The sequence below is a fragment of the Diachasmimorpha longicaudata genome, chromosome 11 (genome assembly GCF_034640455.1).
Source record: "Diachasmimorpha longicaudata isolate KC_UGA_2023 chromosome 11, iyDiaLong2, whole genome shotgun sequence".
NCBI classification, from domain to species: domain Eukaryota; kingdom Metazoa; phylum Arthropoda; class Insecta; order Hymenoptera; family Braconidae; genus Diachasmimorpha; species Diachasmimorpha longicaudata.
In genome coordinates, this window is record NC_087235.1 from 7,459,040 (window position 1) to 7,481,140 (window position 22,101).

The 22,101-nt window shown below is 41.2% G+C and overlaps 1 protein-coding gene across 10 annotated transcripts in view; it reads right to left on the reverse strand.

The window, feature by feature from the left end:
• The window catches only part of LOC135167443 (gamma-aminobutyric acid receptor subunit beta), an 89,778-nt gene that overhangs the window by 46,214 nt on the left and 21,463 nt on the right, over window positions 1–22,101 (reverse strand). For 9 of the 10 annotated variants that reach the window (XM_064130648.1, XM_064130645.1, XM_064130642.1 and 6 more), the window contains exons 3-4: window positions 7,428–7,525; window positions 1,986–2,053 (exon numbers count right to left, since the gene is read on the reverse strand). In XM_064130648.1, coding sequence (XP_063986718.1) covers window positions 1,986–2,053; window positions 7,428–7,525 — 166 coding nt within the window. The remainder of the gene's footprint in view (window positions 1–1,985; window positions 2,054–7,427; window positions 7,526–22,101) is intronic. The other variant, XM_064130641.1, reaches the window with a different exon arrangement.

A 22,101-nucleotide genomic window follows, 5' to 3' on the forward strand; every position in this document is an offset into this window, starting at 1 on the left:
TGTGTACAACCAACCACGCAAAATTACGAGCGCAAACTAATCATGAAAGTTTGCGGCAAGTTTGAGCAATTTTGTCGGGGTAGAATAGAGGTTGAGGAGACAGCAGAAAAGAAAAAAAAGAAGCGAGGAAAAATAAAAGGGATAATGAAAGACGTGTGGCGGCTGAAAGGAACGAGTTTCGCTCGTGGCATATACGATAAAATATTCATAACATTTAAATGTGTGAAATTAATTTCATCAACGCGGGTTCGCTAGGAGACGCTAGTCGTCTCGTTTCTGGATAATATTTCCATTCTTGTGGATTGATATTGCGGGGATAGGTGCTGCTTTTGGTTAGTGGCAGACGCGATCAGGGATATGACAGTATGTACATTGAACTTCGCTGAGATTCTTAATTTTAATACGTGAATGATAAAATATCGTAAAAAATCTTTAAACTTTAATTATTAATATTGAAATTGTATAAAAATGCATGCCGGTGTCTAAACGACATACACGTTTTATTCTAAAATGTACTAAGGTACGCACCACATTAACTTATATTTAAAGTGTGAATAGAGAATATTCAATAATAATTCAACGCCCTGTGATTTATTTTGTAAAAAGATGTGCGAATATTTATTCTTAGGGCATGATTTTTAAGTACGTAAAATAATACAGTTAAAGTTCATCTACTGATAAATAATAAATTCATCCCAGTGCCAGTGTGTATCATCTAAACAGTCTTAAGTCCCGGGAAACGGGGGCGGGGGGATGGCAGGTTAGAAGAGTTAGAAGAGAAACGTGATAAGAACAGAAGAAAAAAAATTCGAGTTAAATTTTACGGTAATAAATCGATTGAAATGGATATATTTAAACGGGTAAATTACATCACCTCGGAGACTTGGTGTAGCTCTAAAAGTCATGAGGAAATACGGTAGAGATCGAATAGTCGTGTGTAAGGGGTTGAGGGTGGTACGGCGGGATATTGAATTAAGATCGACGGCGTTGTCGAGTCGAGGGAATCACGGGAGCGATGGAACTAATTTTGCCAACGGACACTCGGCTTCTGCCTTTCAATCCGCCGGAAGAGAGGGATGAAATTTCGTGTGTATACATTGAATTTCCTCTCTCAACCCCACTGTCTCACCACCGATTCTCTCCCTCTCTTGGTGCACACTGAATCCTCTCGATTAAACTGTTTCACCCACTTGCCCTTCCACTTGACGTGACAACTAACATCCCCCACCCCCTCTCCCCAGCCATTTTCCAACCCTTGTGCCTCCACCAATGTTGCTGCCCATATCCGGTGTTACAATCGTCCCAACGGTGACGAATGTTCCCCTCTCGAACGTTCGACGTGCCGCGTCCCGGTGTAATTAACTCCCTGACCTGTCCCGTAAAATCGCTCCCGTGACTCTGGGTATAGATCGCCGACACGCGTCGATATATTGTAGAATTATAGACGGACGCGGACAGTGTACTATTTTTTTCCCCCCTCCCCCCCCCCACTTTTATCGACGTTTTTATTTCAGTTGTAAATCACGAGATTTTTGTTGTGAGGAACATAAAGTACTGAATAATAAAATATTTTTGTCTTATCTATTGTGCTTGCTGCAGAGGGATTTCGAGGATTTTTTCGGTGGTAAAATTGATGACTTTTAGAGCCACACCAACGTCCAGGAGGATAAAAAATACAGAATGTCATTTGCATGGATTACCATAACGTTAAAAAGATATATTTAAAAGAAGAATTTTACTTGAAGAAAAAAAGAAGGGGGCGGGGCGTGGGGGGGGGCTGGGTGTGGGGGGTTATCTGGGTATTATCGTTTGGATGAGAAAAGATATAATAAAGATTGAGGGCAAAAGGGGGGTTGGGGGGTGATTCATGTAGCGGGAAAATTATTCTGGTGACTTTTAACGAATCGAATGATATTAATTGAGAATTATAATAATTGATTCAGCTTTTTTTTTTGAATGAAACTTGTTAAGACCTAAGTTAGTACCATTTTGACTTCTGATAGCGAGCTGATACTCAAGACGTACATGGTGACGCCCACCTCGACAGGAGGACCTGAAATGAAGGTTAGTATAGCTGAGTCGGCCCAAGTAGGCCGAAGAGACCAAAGCAGAAAATGGGCTACGAATAAAATTTCCAAATAACTTATTTATATATTATTTTTCTTTTTCATTTTCAATTCAACAAAATTGATACCCGCAATTATCAAAGTACTCAGACATAAAACTCCATAAGATAAAATGCGAATGACTGATATCATTATAAACGTTGAAGAGAATGGATCGCTGAAAGTGTTGGCGCACATTTCACTGTAAATACGTCGAATTCGTAAACTAACATTAATCTGACGTGAATCAGGTAGACCTGGTATATAGTATAATTTCCTTTCTCATGTTATTGAACGTGTAGTTATCTATGTACACAGCTAGCCATCAGCCATTACTATGAAAACCATTCCCGATATACTCGCTATAAATACCTGGAATAACTCGAGCCTATGTTCATCAGAATTTAATTAATTCCAGTGGTATTAATTGTCCAATGTTTTGTCATGTTAAATATTAGACAGCTAGCTGTGGGGAGTAACTAAAACACTGCCGAGACTTTGAACACAATTCTCCCCTCCCACTTCATCATGTGTAGTAATTTAAATAAACCGAAAATTTTCATTATAAATTATTGACAGCTAATGATATTGGAAAAGTTGAGCCTCCATTCTCATTTAGCTCATCCATTTGATAGATATCGAGTTATTATCGTAGCTCGTGCAACTTTTCTGGCATTATACATCATTACGAAAAGGTGATAAAATTAGTTTAACCATAACCCATACTCTTGGGCGCACAAACTTTGTGTCATAAACAACATTTCCCTTAACACCTTACGGCCTCGCTCACTATACGATGCATCTCCGTTTTAACCCTCATCCCCTTCAGCCGAGCCCAACTGAAGCCCCGCCAACCGCCTAGCAACCTGGTTTTCCACGTTGTCTCCAACCCATACGTGACGAACACCCCACCAGGGACTCGTATTTCACGATATTGCTGGTGCGAGAGAGCATATCCCAGGTCCATGCACATATCGGGCCATTTATAACGGGGTCGCCTCCAGTTCTATACTGCTTCGGCAATACCTGGTGATAGTGATTGTAGTCTGATTGATATTTGTAACGGGGTATATTTAATTTTTCCCGATGTACACCGCTCTCTGTTTTCCCTCCAATACAGCGAATTTTTTTTCATTTGCATTGTTGCTCAATTCAAAAGCCAATACTTCCTCGGTACCTTTTTCACTATAGAGCACCGTCCAATTTACCCTGACAATGGAAGTGTATTAATTTCTCCACATTTTTCGAATGAAAATTTCACGTATACAAATGGCAATTAAAAAGGAATTGGAGGATTCTGGCGGTTAAAAATTGCGGATGATCTTCCCTATCTCGCGATTTTCTGATTTTTCTATGGCGTTTGATTCAACTAATATCTAATACTAGTTATTAATCCTGATGGGAGCCCGGGGCTATTTCTGCTGAGATAATTCGCGAGCGAAAATTATTTCTGGTTAGTTTACGTAGGAATGTAACAGAATAATTCTGAAATTCTCATTAAAATTTTGTGGTCTACCACCGACGAGGTAGGAGAAAAGTATGTTAGCTTTTCGAAACTAGTAAAATTCAACTGAAATTTACAGCATTATTGTGGTCCTGAATATAAAAACCCATAAAAAAAACAATGATTTCTACGGAACTCGCAGGAATTACTTTAGTCGAGGTACGTCAACATCCGCAACGGAAATTTTGCCTGGAGGCAGGCAACAAATCGTCTATTTTGTATTACTTCACAGGTCTTTATTCTCAAATGTCATTTTTACCTTTGACATTCTGCAGAATTGCCGCCGATAAGTTGATTTGAGATATGAAAATTTCATGATTTCTCTGAATCTCTCAATTCTTGAATTGTGTTACTATTCTACCTTTTTATATAAAAGTTCAAAGGTAAATAAAATGAGAAGCAGACACTCTTCATCCCTAGTATCGTAATAATATTCCTCTCCCTTGCACTCAATGTGAGATATATTGAAACTTGAACGTGTCTCCGAAGCCTCTGTGATGTCACACATGCGAGTCTCTCTTTTTCTCTCTCTCTACCCATAGCTGTCGGTACTTTATCAAATCGGTCTCTCACTCTCTTCTATATAGGATGATCTCCACACAGATATATGTATCTCCGAGTTCTCACTACTTTTCCTCCCACGTCTGGTGCTCTCTGACTGAGTCTTACTCCTCTGGTCGCGGCTTTTCACTGTGCAGTCTATTCAGATAGTAAAAGAGGGAGATAAAAAATAAGTAAAAAGGAGGAAAAGGAAATGGGAAGGAAGGCAATCAGAGTAGCTATTGGCACTCGACCACGTCTTCCACGCTCTTCTATTAACGATGAGAGGGCTTGAGGCATTCTAATATACATTCCCTCAGTGAAAAGCGCGGAATCAGTGCAATTCATGAAATCCGAATAAAATTTCAACCTGAACTTCTTTCATTCCATTCATATCGTGGCAGCCACGCATGTTTTTCCGGATAAGGACATCGACCCTCTTTAAACCGAATTTGAAAAATGTGAAGGGATAATCTTTCGATGGATTACACTTCTGAACGATAATTCTCAGGTGGGGCAAAGATGTGATTCCCTTGAGCGCGAAAAATGTGCTCATGAAGGGTCATATTCCGTGACTGGTTGTTGTACACCAGCGCCGAGGATATATAAAGGTAGAAAACCAAGTTAAAAAAAAAAAGATGGAGGTTGTGTACAGTTGTGCGTCTGTGAAAAGAGACGATGTAGAAAGAGAGGATTTGCAGCCATCGCTCTTTCAGAATCGTGACCGGAAAACAGGAATTTCGTGACCGTATCCAAAAAGGCCGCGGGAATAGCCATCCGTAGGTAGAAAGGTGATTGTGAATAGGAAGGGATCGGGGTTGGAAGGAAGAATCGTGATTTTTCTAAATTCGAGACGTATCTGGGTCGAGTGGTGTCCTCGCTTTATTTTTCCCCCCCAAAAAGAGAATGAGGTCTTGCATAAGTAAGCAAGGGCCAATGATCCACGTACACTTCATATTTCTCAATCTACATAAAATTCATATTTGCATCCCTTCTCCAGAATTGACAATATCATCTCTCACAGTTTGTCGAAGAGAGGGCGCACGATTCTCCATGCTCGATTGCCTTTTTATTGCAGCCAACAACTGAGTGTTTTTATGCTGTGATGAGAGAGAGAGAGTGGTAAAAAAAATACTAGAGATGAAAAACAAAAGGCCAGAGTGGTGAGATGAGAAAGAATAGCAGAGTAGCGTTTATACCATCAGCAAAGTGTGGTACATGGAATCGTATACAGTACAGGAGTGTGCTTGGACCTTCTCTTCTCCTCGTCAGGACCAAATGGGGCTGCTGTTAACCGTAACCAGTGGCAACGAGCAACCCAACCATCGATCCGAGTTTTACCGAACAACTCGAGCCCCGCCCTATCGCCGAGGTGTCCCGAAAATTTGACTTCTCCCGCGCTCGCGACCACAGCACAATGTCGCGCGGCTGAATGACTTGATAAGGGGTGCAACAGAGAAATCAAGGGATGTATGAGCAATGGAACATGGCTAGGAGGATGGCAATGGGGTGAGTTCAGTGGTACATTAACCCACACTCACTTCCAAATTGCCCCAATCAAACTGGCCACCGCGTCTGACCATTGCTCGATACATTCCCCATACGACTGTGCTGTGGAATTTCAATGGAAGGAGGAAGATAAGTTGGTATCAATTTTCACACCATTCAATATAGGCTCCACCTCAGTTAGGCCACCCCTACGTCTCCTTAATCAGGGAAAATAATTAAATGGTGTTAGTGAGCTTCAGTGGGGAAAGGAGAGAAGTATGGGAGCGTGGATATACAATTTATTGGGAAAGACGGAAAAAGTTGAAAAGCAGCTATCGGTGGGCTTTGAACATTGGCAATCGCCGTTGGTTATTGCTTGGCACCCCTGTACTTTATTTTCCCCATCAACTTTGTTTTTATTTTTATTTTTTTCATCGAGTTGTTTCTTTCTTTCTCTCTGTCACTTTAGAATCTTCGACAATCGCCCACACAATTGGACCATTGCTCCGTCTCCATCGACCTCGCCTGCCCTTATTTCGATACGATTGTGAGTGTCGAACTCTCATCCCACCTGCGCGGCTTCCGGTTGTGTAGTATCACGACAATGGACGGGCGTACAGAAAAGACGTCGGGGGGATTTCCCCCCGATGGGACTTGACAGGGAATTGTGAATTAATAAAAAATGATTCCGATGGAGCAATGGAGACGCCTTTTTTTTACACAGCTGTTGAAAAATCTGTTGGGAGAAGTTGTCATGCTGAAACCCTCAGGAATTACTGTGGCTCATTGTTGCGGAATTTAAGCGATGCTCCATCAGCTTCAACTTCACTTTTTCATTTCTATTTGTTGTTGCTCTCGTTGTGAATTTTTTCTTCTGGCAATGATTTATAATGCATTTGTATGTGGGTTTCATTTGTGGTAGAGTAGATGCAGTTCATTTTGCGTTACTCAACTTCTCTCCCCTGGAGATCTTTCAGTTTGTGTGCTCTATTGTCTAGAATATTCGTCCATCAAGTGCTTCCGCAGGCATTTTTTTCAGTTATATTTTTTTTGTAGATACATTTTCCATCATTTTTCATTTTCACTTTGTTTCCCGACCGCTGGATTCTTCATTTTGCCCTCGACGCCATTTTTTTGTTACTGCTGCCCCCTTCCCCCCCCTGGAGACTTATGTTCTTCTCCGTCGTGGGCTCGTAAAATTTTAAAGAAGATTGTTTGGAATTCAACCGTTATGAGATTCATCGAGGGAGAGAGAGAGAGCGAGAGCTTTACAATGTCGGACGAAACGAAAATAAAAGACTACTAGTATGAGGTACAAGACGAGAATGGAAATCAATAAATAAGCGTAGATGGATGATTGACAACTTTATATATATCAGGCTATATATGTCTTAATGGCTGGAAATAATGTACAGGTTTATTGAGTAAATTCCCCTTGAACAATGTGTTTCAAAGTCTCGGCTGCCATTGCGAAATCATTAAATAAACAATCTCATTTGTTTATCTCTACACGTTCGTATGGAATCCTATCGAATTTTAGTGATAAAATATTCTATCAAAAATTTTGCTTCTAAGACTGATTTTGATGCGAGGTTGATGCGGCTATCGACACAACAGAAAATGGGATGAATTAGGAGGTATTTTTATTATTCTCGAAAAAAATTAACCCACCAATGTAAAATTGTCAGTCAATTAAATTAGAGAATTCAAAAGATATACTTGAGTAAGAAATTATTTTGCTAAAATGATGTTCACAGGAGATTCGAGCGCGTGCTTCATTAGGTACTCACCTCCGTAGTTCGGCCTTACTCTTTTATCATAACTAATGGAAAAGGAATCTAGGATCGCTGAGATGTTGACATCGCCCAACATACTACCACCAACAGCGCTGAAACAAAAAAATAAATATCATTTTAATCATCGATATATCACTGACGGACGTCAATTCAACATATAAACGAAGGCAAAATGCCGAGTTGTCAGGTTGGAAATGAAGCGATTTATTCTGGAATAGAAATGTCGATCAAACACGTTCGGTAACCCCACCCAATATTTCCAGAAACTGTTCCAAATAGTCCATTCAATTATGTATTCGATTCAAGTAAAACCTATTTAAATTTGAGTGAACTCAAATTCGCATTCACAAACTTCAGGGGCTTCCATTCATATTCGACCGCATGTTGAAAACTCATTCCCCGGAAATTTCAAAAGATACGAAGCCTCCTGGTAATTTGCAACCAAAGGAAGGCATCATAAAACAACGTACTTAATGGCGGCATTAAATACCACTTACCCCCCTGCCCTTGTGCCTCAAATAATCGTTATCCTCGATCAAACTACTGGCGCCACTGTCATCCAGGAGGCGCTGTACTCCAGGCTAATTTCCACACGGGCGCGTTTATTTTAAATTTTAAAAGACTCACTCGCCGGCCTTAGTAACAAAACAAAGGGCTAAAAGCCGAGAAATATTAACAAAAAATGAGAAAGAGAGAAGGAGACCCGGGGGAAAAGGTTAATAAGGCCAATTAAAGCGAGTCTCTTTAGAGTTATTCTTTCAGAGTTAATTGAGTCCTGAAAAATAGACATAAAAATGGCCTCAATGAGAGGAACGAATACTTAGTACATAAAGCATAGCCAGAGAGAGAATGGAAAAGCAAAACGGAGGGATAAGCCAGAGATGGGGATGAGGAACCGTGCCAAATTCGCTAGTGGTGTGTGATAAATTACATACCCCTCTCCCACCTAATATTTACAGACCTCGCCACCATGGGGTGGGGGCGGGGCGTATGTTTCCTGGAGCTTTTGAAGTCAAAACGTTGGGAGAATTATTGGGCATAATTAACGATCGTTACCATGAAAAATAGTTTGTTATATCGCCCTCTCCTGCTTCCGCCGAACTCTTTAAATTTCAATTTAATCAAACATTTTTCAATTAAAATATTTTACCATCTCATAACTCTTCGATCATTGAAATATTCAAGGGAAAAAAGAATAATGGGAGCCGAGAGTTTTCAAGTCGTCGCTGAGACAACTCAATGATCACAAAAACTAATTAACTGACTTTATTAGAAAACTATTCCTGTGAACCCCCTCATAAATCCTCGATTTTCCTTTTTCTCTTCCTCTCCCCACCCACAGCTTCCTCTTAATCCAGAGCTCTTCCTCACCCATTGGTACCCAACGACATAACTAATTAAACTACTCCATTAGTATAAAATCCACAATCCCCCGCAAAATCCTCAGTCTCTCGTCCCCACCGTGGTGGTTTTATAACACTCAGCCGTCAAACCCACCTCATTTATTTTCATTCATTATTCCATTTTGCATTCTACTATCCATTCGATTAAAAGAGACCGTACGACGGGAATCACTTGATAACTAATACTTTTAAAATCCAATAATCAGCACCAATCGATTCCTCAAGAATACTCGAGACTGACCAGCATTTTTCGCAGAATTATTCCTCGGTATTTCCCTGCGATACCTGGGAAACTATTTAATCTCCCAAATAAGTATCATACCATTGCTCGAGACTAGTCAAGGTAGACTCAGGATTCTACAAACTGCATAATTACCATTGATATATTCTGCGGCGGAATAAAGGATCAGCGAGACGCATCCGCCTAGTCGTACCCCGTGAATATCTCAGGGCAGGGGTGTCTTCCCCAGCGTCTCTATCCGTCGAGTCGGAAATCAATCGATGGGGTACTAATGACATTCGGCTCGCCGCTGGCGGTTCACTCAGTAATTGCTTTAGACTCTCCGGAAATCACGCCGAATGAGACAAGCTCCTCATATATACTATATGTATACCTCCCTCGTCCTACTCCCCCCTCCCCGGTCTTTTGTGGTGGCTTGTGCAACAGATGTAATTCAGAAATGAAAATAAATAAGTGTTTGGAGGGGTTTTTCAGTGAGGGGTAGTGGATAGACACCAGTGTTACTTGGAAAGTTACACACCGAAGGACACACTCGAGTGTCGATATACACCTGACACTTGTTGGGAGGGGGATGTTAAGGGTTGAGAGTGAAGTGAGACAGAGAAGCCACTCTAGAATTGCATAATGAAGGCACGGACTGGTGTATCCGAGGAAGCCTCTTGACGTTGTACAACGACGCTTCGGGGTAAATATTAGTCGATTGAGTGGGAGTGGTTAATCGAGTGACGAGAAAGCTCTACCCTGGATGTCGCCTGAGTACTCGAGACTGCGGATACACGTGATGGTTTGTCAGCTCTACTTGTTTATTATCAACATTTTCGTAATCTTAATTCAATGAGGTAAATGAATAAAGGAAAAAAAACTGAGAAGGTATTTCTTCTGGAGTTGTAGAAGGATTTCGAGACAGCGACGAGACGTGATAATTGTTCATATCGTAGTAATGAAAAATTTTTATAATGCTGAAATTCAATTTCTTTGTCTAATTGCAGTTGTGATAGTTTGTTCAGCCTTTTTCTTTCTCTCATTTCATTTTCACTGCAGCTAAAGAGTCTTTGCAATTCAGATATCTTCATAATAAAAAAAAAAGTACAATTTCCACAATCACGTCTGAGGCACTATCTCTCGGACGAGTTTTCTTCGCTCAAGCTTTCATCAGTGGTTTAAACTCAGAAAACCCCCAGTGGATGTGGGGTGTGAGCTCTCGTTATAAAACGAAAGCGCCTTCGTGTCAGACGACCTCGTAAAACTTGATGGCCGACTGACTACGGGGTTGAACGGTTGTTTTTACCTCGCCAGCATCATCACAGAGAGGAAGAGAAAAAAAATCGATGATGGAAAAAAAAATGGGCGTCGAAGCAGTTCAATCAAGCGAGGATAATTAGTTTCCCAAATGTTCCATGTAGTTTAGAGATAATTATAGACAAATTCGTTGAGTTGGAATTAACGCTATTCGGATGAAAATTTTCACCTTTCCTTCTGTTGTTTCTTACTGATCCACCCTCTGACAAAAGAGGTCACATCGGCTACCATGTCAATGGGGGGAAAGGTCACAACGAAAAAGTGGTTGGTAGGTCGGAAGCTGACATTTTCCAAGGCTCTCACCCCCGTTAAATATTTATTGTTCATATTTTTCAGAAATGCGAAAAAAAGCGTGGCACTAGCTGGTTAATTTCTATGCTTGTTTCTATAAAAAAAATGATTATTTCAAGATACTCCTGATCAAAAGATAACTCATTCTCCCTTTATTGCTTTTTCTTCCTTATTTTCCACCCTTCCACATCACCTCGCAACGAGAAAGTTGGTGCAGTAATAGGATCTGTCCTGAGCTCCTTACGGAATCCAAGCGAGCCGACCGTAATCCCCTGAGCTTTTTAATTCCGAAGAAAACTTGAGTTTCACCGGATCCTAGAGCTTGAGACTCTTCTATGTCTATCTTTACCATTTCTTCTGCATTTCACCCTCTGTCTTTTCCATAAGATGAGAATCGAAACGGCTGGTAGAAGGAGGAAACACACAACACCAATGGGGAGTGTCCTTTTGAAACAACTTGTTCTCTTTCTCATTCCCCTCAACTAAATGCTAAAGTTGCTCAATCGTTCTCGCCTCCTTTCACCATGACAGAGGTTGAATAATTCAAGCGGTACACATAAATTCATAGAAACATTGAGATGATTGGTAGGAATTGTTGATGAAACTGTCCGTAATACTTTTGAAAACGGAATTAGATGATACTTATCAGACCATCATTAGTTAAGTATCCATGAAATTTCAATCTTTTTCCAGCGCTGTAATCAGTTTTAAAAGAGGAGGCTCACTCTAAAAAAAACTCGTTAATTAATGCTTTATTCCCTCCAGAATGATCCCGAGATATTTACCCCCAATTTCGCATTCCCAATGAGCACACCCATCGATCTAGCCCCTCTAAAGCTCGTGAGGGTAGCATATCGATTTTTTTCCCCCTTTTATATTTTTTTCCGCTTCTCCTCTCTACCCTCATCCGCTCGCCGGATTACGGGTCTCGAGACGAATCGATCGTGAATAATTCATGATAAATAAAATAGCTGAGGAAAAAAAAGGAATCGTTTGAGTGAGATATTGAGACTTTACCCGGGTCTACGGGTTTACCTATTGAAAAATCGGGGAGAGAGGGAAAAAAAACCGAATGTACTTGGCTATTTTATTTCTCTGCTTGTTTTTTCCATATTAGAGCGTACGTGAGAGATTTTTCCCGTGCGATTCGTGAGGTTTCAAGTGTATTATTCCCAGTCTTGTATGTTAATTTTTCAACAAGAGGAGAATAGGACAGCAACTCGCAAATTCAACCGGATGAGGAGGAATACGAGAATAGAAAATAAATAAACGAGTGAGGGAGGAAGATGGGAAAAATTCACTAGAAATTCTGCGGTACTTCCGGTCAGTGGATAGAACGTACATGTTTATACTGCGTCGATCCTGGGGTAAACTAAAAGTTTACTGTGGAATGAAAAATAAAAATTCTGTCGAGAATAAAGCAGACGGATGTCGAGAAAGGAGAGTCACCGGACGTTTTTTCGCATTTCGCAAATCCCACCCTAGTTAATTATTCCACCCTCTATGTGGGAGGAACAAACAAAAAATAGTCGATGTTTTTTGTTTTCTTTCTCTCAGCTAGTATTATTCTATTGATATTCAATGCACAAATTTTAATATTCATTTCAATATATCAATTATTGCCGAGAGAAAAAGCCCATCCCGTCGACGCTCTTTATGGTTTTTAAAAGATGAATAACGACATTTTCAGTGACATATTCAACGACATTTTTTTTTTATTCAGTAATTGTCGAACTCACCGAGCTCTTCTTGAGAGTCATAAAATTCGGATTCATTGCCGTTCGATTTCTCCTTATCGTAACGAGCAATCTATCGTGTCGTTTCACGTTTAGAACCAATCGAGGGACTATCCTTACAGAGTTGGAATACTTCCACCTGACGTAACGAGATCCAAGCACTCGTCGATAAGACCAATCATTGACCTCCTGATGTGATTCATCTGGAGATAAAAGTGAAGCAGTAAAGATTCCCGGGAATTTCTTATTTTTCTCTCGCCCTTTTAATCAACCGATTTCCACCGCGTACGACTCGAAAATTTAAGTATTTTATTGCTCATTTATAAAGTTTAATTATAAATGAACACTTTTCTGTCGATAAATCGGCCCTTGAGAATATCTCTTGTGTGGTCCAAGTACCTCTAAAATTTCAATGAATTTTCAACGATATCAGAAGCCACCAACACACCACCGTCACAAAGTACTAATCGATAAACTTTTGAAATCATGTTTCCACTCGTCAAAAGTACACTCGTCAGACTCCATTCGCTTCCTCCTTTCTGTTATCATTATTGGGGCCACTTTTACGACGTGAGGGAACCACGTGCAGTCAGCCATCTGTTCCGCTGAATCGCACCAACTTGGGACGAACCATCTTCTCTGAGAACTTTTCTCTCTCGTGTATTTCATCACTCCTTCCACATCTCCCTCTCTCCTAACCATCCCCGATGTCCTCCAGCTTCTCCCCTGCTCTGGCCATCCGAGCGAACGGTAATCGATCAACGTTCGCGATCATATATCATTCTTCACCGAATATCCAAGTAAGCGTAATTGTTCGATCATTTATAAAACTTTTATTTTTCTTCATGTGCCAACACTCATCCTCCATTTCGTCTCTCGCAAGATGATCAATAACAAAATTGTGGAAAAGTTGTGCTGCAGTTTGTCAAACTGCCTTTTCATCTTTAACTCAAAAAAAGTCAAGAAGAAAAACGAGACTATCCACAATAATTCGGTAAATAAAACGACATTTTGTTGGTCGTTGAAATTTTTCTAATTTTATTCGACTCCAAGGCGACTACACGCAAAAGGAAGAGAAGAAAAAAATCAAAGGGACAAAAAGGCATTGGCCTACATCCAATCTGCTTTACGACGCCCGGCAATATACAGGAGGCAGCAGTGCATGCGGCGAGGGAATAGGGGGAAGAGTAGTTGCTATCGTTCGGGGTGTAATCTTCGTTGAAACGATTCGACCATTTCCACGAACGTTAAGAAGAGCCCTGTGAATCGAGATCGATTACCATGTCTCCTTTCGTCACCGATATCACGGAATCTAAGGCCTTCTAAACCCCTGAAAAGTGGCCTGGTACAAGCAGGTACCCTTCAAACTCAAACATTCTTACACCAGTCCGTGTATTCAATTGAGAAAACATCAGGGAAAACTGTAATGTTACTATTATGTGGGGAGGGCAGTGAAATGGTTTAATTTTTATGAGGAATAAAGAATAATTACATCTCATCCTCCAATTTAATCTCACTGTTCCCCAGACTATATTATTTGCTTCTCTCCAAAGTCATTTTCCCTCAAAGTATGCGAAATTATTTTCCGTCATTCCCTCGTAAAGATATCCAATTTCCCACAATTTGTCGAACAAATAGATTTTGTCCATGGAGATGCTACCTGGAAAATCGTGAACATCGCCTGGAAAATTGCATGGCAAACAGTGTACGATGAAGGTATAAGGTTTGCTATGTGTTTCTTCCGTGTCTGATGCCTTATACAACCCCCACCGGCGCCCTGTTTGTCCTCTCCATTCGCTCTGCTGGTCCTAAAATTGCAAACAAATCCCACACCACTTTTCTGTCTTTCTTCATCAGTGAAAGAAAATCCTCGCTATCTCCGCCTGTATCCAGTCTAACCCACTCTTCATATATTATCCAGCTCTAAAATGCGAATGCCTTCTACCACCCCCCTCCCCTCTTGCCACTGTCGTCCAAGAGAACATAGATGTCCATAACGCATGGAGAAATTCTAACGGATTTTACTGATTTTACTTTTGTTCAAAATAGTTGTTACATCACTGCTCTGAATGCTTTCAGGCATAAAATCAGTGAAATGCATGATTCTACCACATTCCAACAAGTACACCATTGATCACTGCTCTTCATAAACAACCGTTGAATAATTCCCGTCCATCCATTTGCATTTGTTGAGTCGTTAATTTCCGCAATGGAAGAGACACTTTCCCACGAATTTAATTAGCAAGTTAACGGACAATGGCGATAATTGGATGAACAAATTCTTGGGCATTTAAAGGGAAATTGTTTCAATTGTATGCTAGTACTTCATTACTATCAATGCTCCTATTCATGTTTATTCATTCTCGCTGTTTTTTTTTCACAAAAAAAACTTTTAGTTCGACTGGATACGATTTGAGCCCCTCTCGTATTCTTCAGAGTCTTCATGTTAGATGGGATAATTAACGAGATTGTAGATAGACGGTTAACGGAGAACAACGACAAGTACTGTATAACAGATTTACTATTGGTGTATGTACAGACGACATTTACGGAGGCACTTCAAAACAAACAAAGTTCTCATTATCATTATTACTACCTCCTAGGGTAGACGAGCGGAGGCTTATCTTGTAGGCACGCGATGGTCGGAGTTGTTCAGATTGTGGTGCAGTCTATCGTCGCTTTACTCAAATCGCATCCTCCGATAAATGAAAGAGAAAGTTGAAAAAAAAAGAGTACAGAGACCAAGTTTAGTCGTCGAGTGATATATCCTTTGATAAAAGATACTTTACTGTGGTGAATGTTGGCATTGTAGGGTGGATATGCACGAAGATAGAAATACCAGTAAAAGTTGCCCAATTTCATAATAAAATGCTAATGTTTGCAAAAATTCATGAACTCTTGGTCTTAATTAAAATATTTCCTCAGTGTTTTCATTGAAATACCGGGGTTTAACAGTCAAGAACTTGAATTTTTGCCCCGACCTTTGTTGTGGCCCTGAATTTCAACTTCAAGTGCAGCCGCATCAGGGGTTTGAGCATCCAAGTTTAACGTCAGTCACTGTGGCATTTACCGAGACGCTTAACCAGTAGAATAAATAACAACAAAAAGGAGCAAGTAAAAAAGAGGGAGAGGGGAGTTGATAAAGAAAAAGTAGTATTTTGCGCGTATAGGTTGCCCTGACTGAGCAAGGAAGAGCGAGTGGTAGAGGCCTCGCGTGCTCACCTGTCCGTGAACACCGGATCGGGGTGAGGGAACAAGAGAGCGATGGCAAAGATAGCCGGAGTAACGGTGATAATGGAGTACAATTACAAGAATGCCGGGGCTCTGCGGTCCCTTGTCATCGTCCAGGTTTGCGTTAGCCTCCTCACTCTCTTGTACAGCTATATCGGCTTTCTCCAGTTTAACAACTCTCTCTCATGGTTGCCCCTGTCCTTCCAAGCGTTAGCCCGTCGCACCCCTTGCCCCCAGTCTCTGGGGGGTATAATCGATTGGAAGGCAGAGAGTGAGAGAGGGTATACATATAACGAGGCTATATGTGTAAGGAGGGACACTCACTGGGTCAGCCGGATTCAATGTCACTGCACGCGGCGTAGTGACGGTAGCTCTACGTGTTTCTGATCGATAGGTACCACCGAGGGCGCACATACAAAACTTACCAAGTGCTTTTACTAGAAGGAAGAGATCCCCCGTGTCGCACGCACTTGTGATAACCACTGCTTCTCCACCCCCTACTTCAATCATTTTTTCCATGTTTGGATAGACACGATAGTGGAGGTGTGTCACATTTATCATACCATGTGGATCAACAGCTTGAAATTGACACCCTTTAGTGGACGGAAAAAGTCAAATCTTATCTGCCATCAGAGATTTACGATTAGTTTGGAGATAACAGTGATTTATGACTTTATAGTTTTTCTCCTTGTGAATTTGTTCATTGTATTTGTGCCAATAAATTTCCTCAAGATTTATTTTTTTCTTCATCAGCTTCCGCGAAAAAGAAACGGGGCGATAAAATAGGACAGACCGGTCTGCGATTCAGCGGGAAATAACGGAAAAAGGGTGAACAGTCTGTCTCTATCTCTCCTCCAACCCTTAGCTATCTTTCATAACTTCGGGGCTCTTCTCCCTTCTTCGCTTCTCTCGGCAATGAGCAGTAAATCAAAACGGTACTTTTCCATCGCATGCAGATAACCCGGCGAGCACTCAAAGACGGCCGGAGGGAGGGAGGGAGGGAACCCCCCGGGAAGAATGTGCGCGTTGATGTGAGGGGGTGGGAGGGAGAGAGAGAGAGAGAGAGAAGGAAATGAAAAAAAAGCTTCTGGGAGGGGCGAACAAAACAGGCCAAAGAAAAAACGGAAAAGTCACTGCGGCAAGGCTGATTACGGCCTCTCCAGGGTAATCAGTTTTTATTTCATCGCAACGTACTAATAACAAACGTTAAAATCATTTTAATCGACATGGAAAAGTGGCTCGCATGAGCGATTTGTATCTTTGAATGGCGTTTAAATAATACCACTGGACAAAATGTCACACAGTCATTTTCTACTACCCCATTACACAGTATTTTTATTTATTTTGTAAGAGTGGAAACGAGTGATAAATTAGGTAGCCTTGGTGCTCATGATAAAATTTAGCGCTGTTCATTCTCGGAAAATCCGCGACTCCATATATTTAGTCTAATAAAATTTTCAGGAGCTACCAAACTTTCAATAGAATTTCAAAATAGACTTATAATCAAAATATAAGGAGGAATGAGAAGTTGAGACGTGAAATCATGAGCTCCAGTTCCCGATGGCGCCTTCCAATAACTTCCACGAATTCACTGACATTCCCAGAGAAATACCGGAGTTCAAGCAGCATGAGCCTTCCTCAAGCCACCCCTCCTCTCTGTCCTTTTGCCCTTCTGGCCCTTCTTTCCGCTGAACCACTTGCACGTTATACACGTACTCTTGACTGCGCCGGGGTAAGTTGTCATAAAGTTGCTCTTTATCTTTCCGTCCTAGTGGTCACAACCAAGACAGCCCGAGTAGTTCGATCTGCCAATCACGAGTTTTCCCGCCGCGTCCGTGATACATGTAGCAGTGTTAGTATCTCTCTTCGTCTCTTTACGTTGAGCGCATCCTCTACTTTAAACTCCGCTGGCAGACGTTGGAACACCAATCGAGCGAAACGATAGGCACGTGCCAAAACTGCCGGCACTTTTCTCAGATGAATGTCAGAACTCGCAAACTTTCAGTTAACTTGACACGTTTTAAATATAAATGTTGTCCCGTCTTTTTTAACACGAGGCAAATATTCTGCACAAGTGCCTGAAGGCTTAGAAAGATGTTTATGATCGGCCAGGGAACACCGGGGAAAAAGTCGCCAGTAAATATCATAGACATAATATCCTAGAATAAAATTATCCACCGAAGAAATATCGGAATCTCTAGTCAAAGTATTCATGGAAAAACACCCTTTATTTGCTCATCAATATCGCAACCCCCAGAATGAATTAGCTGTCCGCGAAAGGAGAAAGCTCACAAATCTTCGACAGTTACACCCCGCATTGAAGAGAAGCAAAGGGAGGTAGGAGTAAGCATGGGGGCCAGTAGAAGCGGTGTTCGAACGCATTCCAAACGAGTGCACCCGGCGCTCAGCGGCACGATATTTCCCTGGGAAATACTTCCGTATCCGCCATAAATCTTTGAGCGCCGAGTTTCGAGTGAACCCCAATTTCCACGTGCCACGCGTTACTGTCGGATGCATTTGCGCCACTGACCCCACCCCACCTCCACCCACTCAAAAAATGAATGGATTGTTCCGAAAGACAAAAAAAAAAAAACTTTGGAAAATGTAATCCCCTACAGGCTCGCTGCACGTACATTACTCCTGGATCGCTCTCTGAATAATGTTTTTTCAAATTCGTTTGATGGATTTTTTCTGTTTAAAAATAATTTGACTCGTAAAGTTGGGAAGCAGCGTGTGCTTATCGATTGCAATACACCTAAATGAAAGGAAAAAAAACGAAATTCTCAAACACGAGAGAGAGTTAGTGCCAAGTACGAAATTTTTTTGCCGTAAGAGAAACGAAAACATTTATGGAATTGTAGACGGCGCCCATTATCCTACACAACATCGAATATGGTCAATAAACATAAGATATCATTGACACGAATATTCGAGTCCACAATGTGCGATGTGATTATGGCTACGGACGCATCAGCCCCGGAGGTTTGGAGATCAACGTTTAGTGTTTGCCGAGTAAATATCCTCTATTCATGAATGCATCAAACCACTGTTAATTCCCCTCGGCCTTTCACCTAACCGAATAAACAACGTCGGCAAGTACCGAAGTTAATCCACATAAGATTCCCAACCTTACCAATTGAATTACAATAGTATAATTTGTCAAGTCCCATGAAAATTCAAGCACTGACTAGTGAATGAGTCGGCATACTGTTATGTGATTCAGTCGTTTGTAGCCCCATCTCCCCTCCCTCAAACTGAACGGTCAACCACCTATATTTTACAAGTTAAAGTTAATACTCACAGGGTTACAAGTACAGGCCACCATTTCTCTGCACTCCCATCACCACATTGACTTCCGTTTTACATTTAATTCACTCGACTTCCTCCCCTCATCAACTGAAATACCAAGAGCCTTCAAAACCCCAAAACTCCCACTAACCCGTCCGTACATAGATCAACAACTACCTTCATGTCTGTACGTTGCTAAAGTCGAGAAGGCAAATGAGTGTAATTGAATCCCAGGAGATGTACATTCATCGGTCTCTCCAACCCCTCTGGTTGGGGGGGGGGGAGGTGAAAACATTTTAACTTGTAACGCTCAGGAAATGCACATTTGCTGACCTCAACTCGTCAGTCGGTTCTAATTCTCGCTCTGGTAAAATTTTTACGTGAATTTTTCACCTCTTTATACCTTCCATAATAGATATTTTCAATGTTGCGAAGTTTACCCTGTCTTTACAATTTTTGTTTGTCAAGAAAGAAAAAATTAAATTAAAAGAAGAAAATTGACACTACCCTATGACGTACATACAGTCACGAGAATATTCCACGGTGCGAAAACTTGTCGCATAATTGATGCGTCATATACACAACTTGGAAATAAAAAACTAACTGAAGGTATGTATATGATGGAGCTTAAGTTTAATCATTTTGATGCCCTCGCTCGGCAAAAGAAAGAATCATTACTTTGCGCGATTGCTGCCACTTAGCGAAACCGCCGAGACTTTCCTCTTGCACTTATTTCTTTGGTTTTTTTTCAAGAGGAACATAGAATCGTCGTTCGCCGCGATAAGAGAACTAGTGGCAGTCGGGTATATCTACCTGCTCGATCCAATACTGCATTACATGTTGCGCCTATTTGTAGGGCGGATCGCGTGATCTTTTTCACCGTGGAGTTGGATACTTTGGCGGTACTGAAATTGAGAAATCTCGTGTGCCTCAACTCCTTGATTGCATAAAAATTGTCGGCATTCCCATTCCCTTTCTCTTCTCCTCCACTACGCTTTCTCTCATCATTTCCCGTACTCCATTATAGCGCTATTTGCTCAAGAATTATGGCATTATATCTAGACGTATTAAATAATTTATGACTCAATTACAGGAATTATATGAACGAAGTTCGATATTAAAGATTATTGATAATTACGGGGTTTCATCATAAAAATTTAATTAGCATAAAGTACGGTTTTTTTTACAAACTTTATCAGGAAATATTTCTCATCGAAAAATATCTCCAAAGTCCCATGGAATTTCGATAGTTGGCTAACATTGTCAGAGAAAAAAAATACTAGAAACCTTTAGCTTGTTTACCCTCAGCCCTAGCATTACTCTCCCCTTATAACTGCCGATAATCGCTATTTTTATATGATGAAAGGGACGAAGAGGGGTTCGCTGTTGTACCGATAAGATTCCAGGTGCAGTGTTTAATTATATCACTGCCCCATTAGCGTGCGAAGCACTGCACCACGATTGTAATGCGGACCCTTTGTAACACCGAGGGGTAAAGCATAATTATTCTTTACGTTTTTTCCCACTCGCTCAATGCAGCGTGGATACCTGCTTGCGCATCTGTATACACCAATATCATCCCCTGCCCTCTTTAACATTCCCTTGTAATTGCATCAACGATCATTCCACATGGTCATCGGGTTTATTTCATTTATTCAGGAGGAAAAAAAAAAAACGTTCGCCAAATGAGGCAGAAAAAAAGCCCCCATTTTTTCACAAACACAATGACAAAAATTAATTCAAGCCCTCAGAGTACATTGTCACACTCGTTGAGAGCCTACTCGAGTGTGAAAAAATTATCATTTCCTCTGGCTTTCAAAGAAATATAATCTTTCATCATTCTAAAAGTAGTTTGATTGGAAATGGTTTCCTCATTTCAATCCAGTTATCACGAACCCAGAGAATATACGAATTCGTTGAAGTATATAGATGGGCTGCACGGAGGGTGATGGCCTCGCATTGATTGGCAACCCTGTCGGCGTGTCAAGGCTCGCCAAAGAACCTTTTCCCCTTCCCACACATGTGCATACTTCAATTTGTCTGGCTACACAGACAGTAACAAATACAACCTCGGGGCAATAATATGATTGCCGGATTTTACCCATTCATAATTGATTGACCTCATACCCATCCATTTCTTTCATCTTCCTACATTAATGAGTAACTCTACACTTCCTACGGATTCGAGCCTTGAGTTTGTCTATATGTATATACCGCGCGTAATAATTAGCGTTATTTCTTTTCCTAGCGGACGAGGTTATTCTTCTTTACATATTTTTCAGTGTAATATCATTATTGTGTGCTATTTGGAGCGGTAACCGTAAAGTTCTCTCGAATATTAAAAACTCTCTTCTCGTCTTTAAATTTGTAAAGGTTTAGCGAGTCGAAATGTTCAATTACTTTATTACAAACATTCCCTCGTCTCTGGAGAAATCAATTAACTCGCACCACCTAGGTTCTCAGAGGCCAACAGGAGCGCGGTAATTTCTCAAATTCTCAAAATTCTCCCCATTCTATCCTCATTAATCGAAACATTATTCCTTTGCAGAAGGGAGAGAAATGGAGGATAAAATAGCTGAGGATATGAGGCGCTGGTATACTCGACAACAGGGAGGGGGGTCGTTGCAGCACTCTCCTCCCTTCTCGTTGCCGCCGACTCACCGTCGGTGACCGAGTTTATGTTGGTTGGAGGTCCCATTGATTTCCTGGGCCATGTCAAGGCTGCACGCGAGCGCCCCTTGAGCCAACGTCGACCCTCTCGCCATTTTCTGCACAACACACAACAGGCCGACGTTTGAGCCGAGAAGCTCAACTGGCACCAGTACTAAATCTTTAGATATATGTATATGTATATATGTATATCCCACTGCTGATAGATTTCAAATGAGAATCGCCACTAGATCTACATGTCATTATTCAATCCTCAACGCAATATCGGATAATTTATAGAATTAATGGAGTGCAAGAGAGGGCAATGAGTGAGCGATTGGACTGGGGGTGCAATGGTAATAATACATTTGTCAGGCATTGATGAGACATCAAGGTAGGAATAGAACTACTCGCTAATAGTGGCTATAGTGAGCACTGATAGAGGGCATTGGACAGGATGAATACACACGCAGGTGACTGGGGGAGAATACGGTGAGAGGTTGAGGCGGGCGGTGACTAGTGTCAGCGGA